Here is a 12,191-nt window from a genome sequence, read left to right as displayed (position 1 = left end):
GCGGGGCTTTATGATTAATTACAGACAACAGCATAAATGTGGCTCTCTGTACTTGTGTGTAAAAGCAGTGCACCAGCACTCTAGACTGACACCCACGGAAGAAACTGGTGATAATATTGAAGTGGTTAAAAATGACATTGATGTGTGTTCCATCAGAAGTGAGAGTGTTCATACAGCCAGTAAACCAATACTGGATGAAACACTGCACTATTTCCTCATTCACGGAATGTTCAAGCTCAGACGTGAGGGCATTCAGCACATCGTTCCTGTGTCCTCTCCAGTCCCAATCAGTACCGGCTCTGTGTGTGCCTTTCCTGATGGTAACTCGGAGGGTAACTCTTGGTGGGTTAACTCTCAGAGGGTTATTCCCAGTGGGATACTCGGTAGGTTACTCATGGTGGGAAATTCCGAGTGGTTTAATCTCGATGGGTTACTCTCGGAGGGTAACTCTCAGTGGGATATTCTAATGGGTTAATTTTGGTGGGTTATTCTTGGTGGGATACTCCTAGTGGGTTACTCTCAGTGAGTTACTCCTAGTGAATTACTCCTGGTAGGTTACTCTTGGTAGGTTACTCTTGGTGGGTTACTCCTGTGGGTTACTCTCAGTGGGTTACACTCAGTGAATTACTCCCAGTGGGCTACTCTCAGTGAACCAGTGGGTTACTCTAAATGAGTTAGTCCCAGTGGGTTACTCTCAGTGGGATACTCTCAGTGAGTTACTCTCCCTGAGTAACTCCCAGTGGGTTACTCTCTGGCCTCATCAAGTGTCTATGGCACTGAAGGAAGCCATCACCCTATTGCATCCATGTCGCCAGAAACAGAGCCATCAATTAATTTCGTTTCCTAGCCTTTCAACTCCCCCTCAATCCTTTCACTAATCAGCAAATTGGCCTCCGGTGAAGGAAACAAGTTCCTCCTCTTCCCCCGTACTAGACCTCAGTCAAGTCCCTCCACAGTCTCCTCTGCTCCAAAGAAAACTACTTCAGCCTGGACTGTCTCCTGCCGCCATCCGAGTCTGATCAATCCTCAGTCCTGGTCTGAACCTGTGGATTGGTGTCAGTCTCCCTCTCACCGTATCTGACTGCTCTTCCTTTGATTTGCTTCCAGATGAGACTTGATCCCTGAACCTCCATCTACTGACCACAGTCCAACAGCCAAAACAATGCAGGGAAGAGATACCTCATGACCTTCTCCTGTCTGACATTCTCTTCCACTACTGAACATTTAGATTTTAGATATATCTTTATTAGTCACAGTGAAATGCGTAGAGTGTTCTGGGGGCAGCCCGCAAGTGTCGGCACGCTTCCGGTGCCAACATAGCATGCCCACAGGTTCCTAACCCGTACGTCTTTGGAATGTGGGAGGAAACCGGAGCACCTGGAGGAAACCCATGCAGACATGGGGAGAACGTACAAACTCCTTACAGACAGCGGCTGGAATTGAACCTGGGTCACTGGCGCTGTAAAGTGTTACGCTAACTGCTATCTAACGGGGTGGTAATACCCTCAAACGTCTTTAGTACTCCCTACCACAGATTAACATCTCTTCAGGATCTTTCTCAACAATGCTAAGGAAATGTCATTGATCAATTCCTCCTGACCACTGTGTTTACTTTCTCATTAATTCCTTTGGTTTCCTGATCCCAGCATCTGCAGTCTCTTGTGCCTCCCACAATCTCTTTATCTCTCTATGAACCACAAATGCTGCCTGTCTCAGTAACCATCCCCGAGGTGTAGCCCTCTCAAGTCCCCAATCCAAGGCTTTTGAGCACAAAAGTCTAAGCTAACTCTCCGGAGGAGTGCTGCACCGTCACCAGAGCTGTCCTCTGATCGAAGTACAGTGTACCCCCACATTACAGCAGGAAACCCGGCCTCACAGAGTTCACAAAAACACAGCCAAAAGTTTGAGAAATGGAAATAAAAAGTCACTCTTACAGAATGTAAATGAAAAAAAACTAAATAAACACAAAATATGAAAGAAATAACAAATTTTGTCAGTTTTTATCAAGGGTTCACGTTACAGAAAATCGTGATACAGAATGACTTCAACACCCCAGTAAAGTGGGGATGTACTCTATTAAACTGAGACCCCCAACTTTCCCCAAAGAAGACTAAGGGAGATAAGCCCAGGACCCTGCCCAATGATCATCTTTCAACAGACATTGAAACAGTTTATCTTCTCATTATCACGTTGCTGGTTGTGGGATCATTCTGCACACAACCGCGTAATTCCACACAGAAAGCCATTCTCTTGCTGCAGTTGAGCTTAGAGTTGGTAGCTTCATGGTTTACTCTTTATATAACTGTACCCATAATTATTCATTGTACATTTTACATAATAGGAATTCTGTACCTTTTTTCCATTTAATCCCATCACTGGGATCAAATCCTTTCTGATTCTGTTTAGTCCATCCAGATTCAGATTAACATTGCCATATACTCCAGGGTGCAATAAAATTCCTGCTTGCATGAAGCCCACAGAGTAATAGGATACGTGGTAAGAACATAATAAGTACTTACAATAAATACAGTGACAAGCAGAAAAGCAATGGGATGGTGCATGGTATAGCGGTATAAGCCTTGCCTTATCACTTAGCCATCTGAATTTTCTTTCTTAGAATCTTCTTGAAGTCATCCTTAGTTAAATGGGTTTGACTCTCATCTCCCAATGAAGCTCCCCTCCGTGAGCAGAGAATTCCAGTGCAGCCTCAAGGGAGGGATCTGTCAGCGATGCCGTTTTCTGGGTGGCATGTTCTGCCAACACCCACCTGCCCTTTTAGACAGAGGTAACAGAGAACTGGCCTCTATTTGAGGGAGAGCAGGGGAGTTCTCCCAATTCCTTACCAATATCCATTCATAAAACCACTGATCCGGATGTTTGTGGAATCTTACTCTGCACCAATTACCTGTCACAATTCATGTACAACAGTCAAAACGCTGGAGGAACTCAATGGATCAGGCAGCATCTGTGGAGGGAAATGGACAGTCAACGTTTCGGGTCGAGACCCTTCATCTAGACTGATGGACCCAAAATATTGATTGTCCATTTCCCTCGACAGATGCTGCCTGAGTTCCTCCAGCATTTTGCGTGTTGCTCCGGATTCCTGCACCTGCCGTCTCTTGTGTCTTCATATGGAACAGTGGCTAAGGAGCCTCAACTAACAACCTGAGGTGTTATATGAATGCAATAGTTTATTATTCTTTTTGTACAAATATAGAGTCATACAGTAAAGAAAGAGACCAACCACCCATCTATTCTACTTCAGTTACCAGCACTTGGTACAAAGGCATTGAGCAATATAACATTAAAAACAGCAAGAATCTCAAATCAGATTAATATTCTTTGCATAAACCACTCAGAATATTTTCTTCACCCTCAAAAGATTTGATGGTTACAATTGATTTCCGCTTCTTAAAGCAATTTCCTATCTGCTTCCGAACCCTTTCACTGTGAGCTCCTGTCTGAACCCTTAACCAGGTAGCTGAGTCCCGTCAAACACTTCCCAAGAATTTCTCTCTGGGAAATAAGGCTGGCAGATGGTGTTAACCCTGTTGGCAAGAAACTTCATCTGCTATTTGCTGCCTCTCCTTCATCAATCAATGTAGGTTTCCAGGTGAGGTTTAAACTCTGCTTTCCCCAGGTAACTTTAACCTTCCCATATCAGTATTCCAAAGGATGGGGGTGGGGTTGGGGGGGAGGGTGCAATCCTCCAGAGGCCAGGCCCAAAACTTATCTCTCAAGCATTGTAACTGATAAACATTCCCTACTCATAATCACGTTGCTGTGATTTCTCTGAGCAACTTGGCTGTTGGGTTCCTTACATTACAATAGCGACTGACCTTCAGAAGTAGCTCATTGCTTGTGAAGCACTTTGTGGCGTCCTGAGGTTATGACATAAACAGAAGCCGTTCTTTCTTGGATACTATCTGTGCGTTGCTGCACTTGTCGATGGCCCCTTCCAAACCCACACCCTCTACCATCAAAGAGGACAAGGGCAGCAGGTGTATTGGTGCACCTCCCTCCTCCCATTCCCCTTGAAGTCACACACCATCTTAACTTGGAAATATATCATCACCCCTTCACATTCACTGGGTCTACCTATGAAACTCCCAACACAAAAGCACCATGGGAGTAACCTAAGAAGTAGTTCAAAGGGGAGGTATCTTCACCACCAGCACCACCTTAGTTCATAGATACAGCACAGAAACAGGCCCTTCAGCCCATCAAGTCCACACTCAACATCAACTACTCATCATTACACTAATTCTACCTGAGCCCATTTCATTCTCTCCACATTCCCATCAACTTCCCCCCAGATTCTACCACTCGCCTGCACAATAGGGACAATATACAGCAGCCAATTAACTGACTAACCCACAGGTCTTGAGCATGTGGGAGGAAACCAGAGCATTTGGGAGAAACCCACGTGGTCGCAAGGAGAACGTGCAAACTCCACACAGAGAGCGCCGGAGGTCAGGATTGAACCTGGCTCCCTGGAGCTGCAAGGCTGCAGTTCATACATCTGTATCACCATGCCACACCTTCGCAAGGGCAATTGGGGATGGACAATTAATCCCTTGCCAGCAAAACTCAGATTGTAAAACCAATTCCTGCTCTAGTTTCCATGTTCTGTGTTCCAACACCACTGCCTCCAGTTCCGTATGAATCATGTTCCTCAACTATTTGAGCAGTGCCACTAGTGACAAGCGTTCCATCACTACACAGGGATGAGCCGAGAGGGAGAGGTTCAAACAAGGGCTCAAGAAGCCTAAAACGTTTTCAATCACAGTTGTGAGATTTAATAAACCAGGTCACCTACCAGATATTTCTTCGAGGCACTGCTTGGCTGTCTTGCTGTAAACAGAATCCAGTTTAGTGTGGCTGGCACTTATATCGCCAGTGAGTAGAGAAGAGCCATCGCTATCCGAGTGTGTTCTGAAAAATGTATATTAAAACCAACATTAATAATTCAACACAACAAAGACACTTCCAGCACAAAAGGAGGCCATTTGGTCCATTGTTGCTGCAACAACTCTTTGAAGGACCTCTCCAATTAATTCCACCCAATTCCCCATGGCCTTACACATTTTTTTTCTCTCGAGGGATATTTATGCAATTCTCTTCTTAAGCTTACAACTGAATAAATCAGGCAGTGCATTCCAGATCATAACAGCACGGCAAAATAAAAATCTCCACTTGGATGTCTACAAACTAGGTTACATCCTCCTTCCACATGTTCTTTTAATTATTCTTTTTCTTCCAAGATGTGAACATTGCTGATGACCACCACTTATTGCCCATCCCAACTGCCCCCGTAAGGAGGGGTGAACAAGCTGCCGTCTTGAGCTGTTGCTGTAACATTGTGGTTGCGATAAAACTGGGTGGTTCGCTGGCATAAAAGGCAACTGTACTGGTGGGTCTGGAGTCACACGTAGGCCAGACTGGGTGACAATGGCAGATTTCCTTCCCTGTAGGTCATTAGTGAACCTGGTGAGTTTTTTAATGATATAGCACACCAAACGCTGAAGGAACTCAGTGGGTCAGTCAGCATCTATGGAGGGAAATGGACAGTCAATGTTTCAGGGCGACCTGTCCATTTCCCTCCACAGATGCTGCCTGAACCGCTGAGTTCCTCCAGCATTTTGTATGTTGCTCCAGCATCTGCAGTCTCTTGTGTCTCCATCTGTGTTTTTCTGTTTGTTTAGTATTTTCATGGATACCATGAGTGAGACAAGTTTTCTTTCAAAAATTCCAGATTATTAATGGAATTTCAAATTCCACAGATGCTATGATGGAATTTGAATTCTTGTTTCCGGAGTATTAGTCCAAGGCTTTGGATTACTGGTACAGCAAATTTAATTCTGTGGCTACCACCCATATTCAGGTACACAGTGCTAATGCCCATTTAGATTGAGATAAAGATGCATTAAATGCAGCACTGTCACAATTTGCACCAATTCATGCGCTCACAGCAGGACTGTGCGATTCCTGTCAATCACTACGTTCAGAGTTGTAGTTGCTGCACCTTTGCTGCACTGACTGCTGGGGAGTGAGTCAGAGCTCAGAGAATTCTCCCTGTGGAAGCCGTAGCACAGTGGCAGAAAAGGCAGCCATGGAGGTGAGGGAAAATGGGTTGGCTGGGGAGCTTAGGGAAACTGTCATCTCCAGAATCTCCCACCAAATCCCATCCTGCCCCAACCTGTAGACTGATAAAGGGGCCAGGGAACACAAGTAACTTGAACCAGAAGAAGAGAGCCTCAGTAAATCACGTTCCACAATTCCAACCAAAGGGCATGAGGCTGCGTCAGAGTGCCATCTCTTCTCTGAACCCCGTGAAAACTGCTTCTGGTTTGGAAAGCGAAGCTCATAGGTTTTCCCCTGACATTCCAATGACTCCTGACTCCCAATCTTTACCATCATTAGGTACGCAAGCAATATTGGATCTGGGTTGTAAAACAGCGAGGCCTCAGCACCAATCCTTGTCAGCACCAATCCTTGTGAACGCCAAGCAGAAAAACACTTACTTATGCCTACTCTCTTCTTTTCTGCTACCCAGCCAGTCTTCTATCCTTGTCACTACGTAACTCCCTACACTATGAGCTACTTTCCACAGTAACCTTGATGCACTGCCTTACCAAGAGCCACCTGGAAATCTAAATATAGTCCATCCACTGGTTCCCCTTTATCCACAGCACATGTTCCTTCTTCAAAGAACTCTATTAAAAAATTAGTCATAGACAATACAGCACATAAACAAGCCCAACTCATCAATGCCAACCAAGGTTTCCATCTAAGCCAGTCCCATTTGCCCACATTTGACCCATATGCCTCTAAACCTTTCCCATCCATACACCTGTCCAAATGTCTTTCAAATGTTATTGTACCTACCTCAACCACTTCCTCTGGCAGCTTGTCCCATATACGTACCAGCCTCTGTGTAAAAGAGTTGCCCCTCAGGTTCCTATTAAATCTTTCTCTTCATACCTTAAACCCAAGCCCACTAGCTCTTGGTTCCCCAGCCCTGGGAAAATTGTTCAGACATGATTTCCCTTCCTCAAAAGCATTGACTTTGCCCAATTACTTTGAACTTACCTAAGTGCCCTGCAGTGATACCTGTAATAAAAGTTTCTTACATTTTACCTGTGATAAATATTGAGCTAACTGGCCTGTAGCTTCCCACTTGCTGTCTCCTTCTTTTCCTGACCTCAAAATGCACGACAGTTTTTTTTGCTAAGGCTATTCTGAGAGCACCTTCCAAACCCCTGACCTCTACCACCAAGAAGGGCAAGGGTAGCAGGTGGAGGGGAACACCATGAGCTACGAGATCCCCTCCAAATCATACACCATCCTGACTTAGAAATATATTGTTGGTCCAAATCATTGTGGGGTCCAAATCCTGGAACACCCTCCCCAACAATGCCTTCAGCAGAAGGACCACAGCAGTTCAAAAAAGATACCCCACCACCACTTTCTCAAGAGCAATTAAGCGATACATTTTGGACTTGCCAGCAACACCCAGATCCAAAAGAGAAAGAACAATAGTCCAGCTGAAACTTATTCGGATTTATAAAGATTTGGCAGAATTCCGTGGCACTCTCTGCTTCTAATCATAAAACTGGGTTCCAACTCGCTTAATTAACACCCATTTCAACTTACTCTGCCACCTTCAAAGATTAGTATGTAAGCTCCTGGGTCCTGCAAACCTTGGACTCCCTTTGAAATGGTACCACATGTCTACATCAGGTAGCTTTCATTATACACAAGGATAGCAGGAGCCAAAATACCTTGGCTGTTCCAGTGTAATCTCAAAACAATCTTGGCTGTGGACCAGAGCAAATAATTGCAAGTCATAAGGCTTTCTCCGCCCTGAGTCAGAAGGCGATGAATTTGTCACAAAACTGTTGCTCCAGGAGTGCCAAGGGAGTGGTTGGTTGTTGAAGAGGATGGCATTCCGATAGCATGGAATCGCAGGCACAATGGACTATATAACTTGCTTTTCCTCCTCAGTTCTTGTGCTTTAATAACCCCTCAACATATAACAATAATACTGAGACCTTGTCCTTTCTCGACAGTGAATCTAAATTCTCCTGCGGCCATATTTGTAAGCAAAACAAGGGAGCTCCTTGATTAATGTGCAAGGAACGATAGTTATCCTGCAATTAACACCAGTCGAGTGGACAACCTCATCACAGGTCCTGGTGATTTCAGCTAGAAGCTTCCCAACTACTGCACAGGTGTCAGCACGCGTTGCATTTCTGTGTTCCTGCATTGCAGTGCAGAAGTGCAGAACAGGTTGTCTTAGGGATCGGGGGCTTCTATAACATAGTGAGCTATGGGACCAGATGCACTTCACTCCTGGCCCCTCCACTTTATCTCACCTGGGGCCCCAGACCTTCATTAACAAGGCAAGGGAAGCTCAGTGAAGTTTTTTTGTTCCCTTTTTAAAAACAATGTTTAATTAAAATACTTGTGCTAAAAAGCTGGTTATTCAGTTGATAACTTCATCCATCAGAAGGTTTCGACAACTTATCCCCACACCAACCCTGGCCTCACCCTATCAGAGATTTTCACTTAGTTCTATCCATCCCGCCAGCCTCTCTGCAACTTCAAACTAAGTTGTTTTCCCTCTATACCATCTCTGATGAGGGGTCTTCAACCCTTCAGCCTGAAACTTTAACTCCGTTCCCTTTTTCCCCATGTGCTGCCTGACCTCCTGAGTGTTTCCAGCATTTCCCTATGTAGAACTGTGACACAGAGAAATTTCTTAAGAATCACAGAGCAATAAAGCACAGATACAGGCCATTTGGCCCAACCAGTCCATGCCGGCCATGTTGTCCACCAAGCTAGTCCCAATATCCTGCATTTGGCCCATATCCCTCCAGGCCCCTCCCTTTCACGTAGCTACCTAAATACTTCTTAAATGATACTATTGTACCTGCCTCAACCACTTCGTCTGGCAGCTCGTTCCATACACTCACCACCCTCTGCGTGAAAAAGTTGCCCCTCAGGTCCCTTTTAAATCTTTCCCCTCTCACAAGAGGCTGGAGAACCTTGGAAGCCAAGTTACTGAATCTGATTAAGAAGGAGATGGATAAATTTCCAATTGCAATAAGCATCAAGGGACATTGAGAGGGAAGGAATACAAAATTGAGGGAGATGATCAGATTGAACGGACGGATAGAATGGCCCACTCAATGCTACTATTTGTCTCTGTTTCTGTCCTTCTTTAGATAATCTACACTGGCTCCTGTTTGCAATCGTTATGCTTTTAAAATTCCAATCCTTGTTTTTGAACGCTGCACCAACGCCGCAACCCGCTCCTTCTGGTCAACCCATCGCTGGTTTCCATTCCTCCACCACCGAGCGCTGGGATCCCCTCCATGAACTGTTGTTTCCTTATGGTTTCAATTAACTTTTGGGATGCTTTTACTCTGTTACTTCTTGTATAATAAAGTGGACTACTGACCTCACAACCAACCTCGTCATGGCCCTTGCACCTTACTGTCTGCCTGCACTGCACTTTCACTGTAACTGTAACACTTTATTCTGCATTCAGTTACTATTTTCCCTTGTACTACCTCAATACACTTATGTAATGAAATGATCTGTATGGATGGCATAGAAAACAAAGTTTTCAACTGTACTTTGGTACATGTAACAATAATAAACCAATTAACAATTACCAATTTAAGGCACTATATAAATGCATGTTGCTGTTATTATTCACACAAGGAACCAGGATTAAAAGTTCATGGCAAATTTGAAACCCAAAGCACTCAAAGCAACAAATATACTCCCAGGGCACAAAGAAACAAGGTTATGGTAGGAATGTTTCAGAAGCATTTAGACAGGCTCATGAACAGGGAGGGAGTGGAGGGATATAGACCATGTGCAGGCAGATATGTGGGTTAATTTAGTGCCATGGCTGGCACAGACATGGTGGGCTGAAGGGCCTGTTCCTGTGCTGTTCGATGTAAACCACTCAGCCCATCCATCCCCTTCTGTTTTTCCATTTGAACTGTACGGTGACACTGTCGACCAGCACCGGTTCCATGACTCTCAGTGCTGACGGCCACCCCCAGCTTTGGAAAATTTCCAGCTGGCCCTCAATGTTATTTTGGGCGGAATGGTGACCCTGATTTCAAGAGTGCCTGAGAAAGGGCTTTAGTTCTATGGAGAGAAGGGAGAAATTGGCTTGTTCTCCTTAGAGCAGAGAAGATTAAGAGAAGTTATAGTCATATAGCATGGAAACAGGCCCTTCGACCCAACTCATTCATGCCGACTGTTGCCCAGTAACCTAGTCCCATCTGCCCGCATTTGGCCCATAGATATCCATGTACTTATCTAGGTGGCTTTTAAATGTTGTTAATGTGCCCGCCTCAACCACTATTTCTGGCAGCTCATTCCAAATACGCACCACCCTTTGTGTGAAGAAGCTGCCCCTGATGTCCCTTTTAAATCCCTCATCTCTGATCTTAAACCTCTGCCCTCTTGTTTTTTAGCCCCTTGTGATCTGATATATCTCTATCAGGTCACCCCTAAACCTCCTACACTCCAGAGAATAAAGTCCTAGTCTACGCAACCTCTCCTTGTAACTCAGGCCCCCTAGTCCTGGTAAATCTTTCCTGCACTTTTACAGTTTCCTAACATCTTTCCTATAATAAGGTGCCTAAAACTGTACACAACAACCAAAACTGTACACAAGGGATTTTACAGGAGATATGATGGGGATGTTCAATATCATAAGGGGTTTAGATGGCATAAATAGAGATTGTGTTGAAGAGATGTCAATGAGAGAGCACGGATTCAAAGTGATTGGCAACTTGGGGGTGATATGGTGATGAACCAGTCAGTGCTGCTGACACATCAGCTCCAATGATCTGCATTCAGTCCTGACCTCGGGTGCTGTCTGTGTGGAGGTTGCATGTTCTCCCTGTGACCACGGGTGCTCTAGTTTCCTCCCACATTGAAAGTCATGCTGCTGGGATGAATTGGTCAGTGTAAGTTACCCCTGAATGTAGGTAGATTGCAGGAGTAACAGAACAAGTTGATGGGCATGTGAGATAGAATAGATTTTAATGGGGGAATGGGGTTAAGATATCTTTATTAGTCACACGTACATCGAAACACACAGTGAAATGCATCTTTTGTGTAGAGTGTTCTGGGGGCAGCCCGCAAGTGTCGCCACGCTTCCAGCGCCAACATAGCATGCCCACAACTTCCTAACCCATATGTCTTTGGAATGTGGGAGGAAACCGGAGCACCCGGAGGAAACCCATGCAGTCACGGGAAGAACGTACAAACTCCTTACAGACAGTGGCCAGAATTGAACCTGGGTCGCTGGCGCTGTAATAGCGTTATGCTAACCGCTACACTACCATGCTTGCCCTGTGAGATTAATCCGTGAGATTCAATAGGCTGGAGACACAAGAGACTGCAGATGCTTGAATCTGGAGCAACAAATAAGAAGCTGGAGGAACTCAATAGGTCGGGCAGCATCCGTGGGAGTAAATGGACAGTCGACGTTTTGGGTCGAGACCCTTCACCTAGCCTGAAAGGCACAGCCTCAGAATAAAGTGACGTCCCTTTAGAACTGGGATGAGGAGGAATTTCTTCGGCACAAGGGTGGTGAATCTGTGGCATTCATTGCCACAGACGGCTGTGGAGGCCAAGTCATTGGGTATATTCAAAGCGGAGGTTGATAGGTTCTTGATCAGTGAGGGCGTCAAAGGTTACGGGGAGAAGGCAAAAGAATGGGGTTGAAAAAAAATCAGCCATGATCGAATGGCGGAGCAGACTTGATGGGCCGAATGGCCTAATTCTGCTACTATATCTTATGGCCCCCTGGACCCGAAATGTCGACCGTCCATTTCCCCCCCACAGATGCTGCCTGACTCGCTGAGTTCCTCCAGCATCTGTGTGTTGCTCCAGAATCGATGGGCTGCATGGCCTCCCATATCAGAAGAAAATAAGACCATAAGACATAGGAGCAGAATTAGGCCATTTGGCCATCGAGTCTGCTCTGCCATTCGATCATGGCTGATTTATTTTTCCCTCTCAATCCCATTCTCCTGCCTTCTCCCCGTAACCTTTGACACCCCTACTAATCAAGAACCTATGCACCTCTGTTTTAAATATACCCAATGACTTGGCCTCCACAGCAGTCTGTGGCAATGAATTTCACAGATTCA

At 45.3% G+C, this 12,191-nt stretch overlaps 1 protein-coding gene across 7 annotated transcripts in view; it reads right to left on the bottom strand.

Annotated features, from left to right (window-relative positions):
* nav3 (neuron navigator 3) overlaps positions 1-12,191 on the bottom strand; it is a 377,674-nt gene that overhangs the window by 193,718 nt on the left and 171,765 nt on the right. For all 7 annotated transcript variants that reach the window (XM_052029889.1, XM_052029890.1, XM_052029891.1 and 4 more), the window contains one exon: positions 4,820-4,935. In XM_052029889.1, the coding sequence (XP_051885849.1) occupies positions 4,820-4,935 (116 nt within the window). The remainder of the gene's footprint in view (positions 1-4,819; positions 4,936-12,191) is intronic.

The sequence above is a fragment of the Pristis pectinata genome, chromosome 15 (assembly GCF_009764475.1).
Source record: "Pristis pectinata isolate sPriPec2 chromosome 15, sPriPec2.1.pri, whole genome shotgun sequence".
Taxonomy (NCBI): Eukaryota; Metazoa; Chordata; class Chondrichthyes; order Rhinopristiformes; family Pristidae; genus Pristis; species Pristis pectinata.
This window is presented reverse-complemented; position numbering and strand designations above follow the sequence as displayed.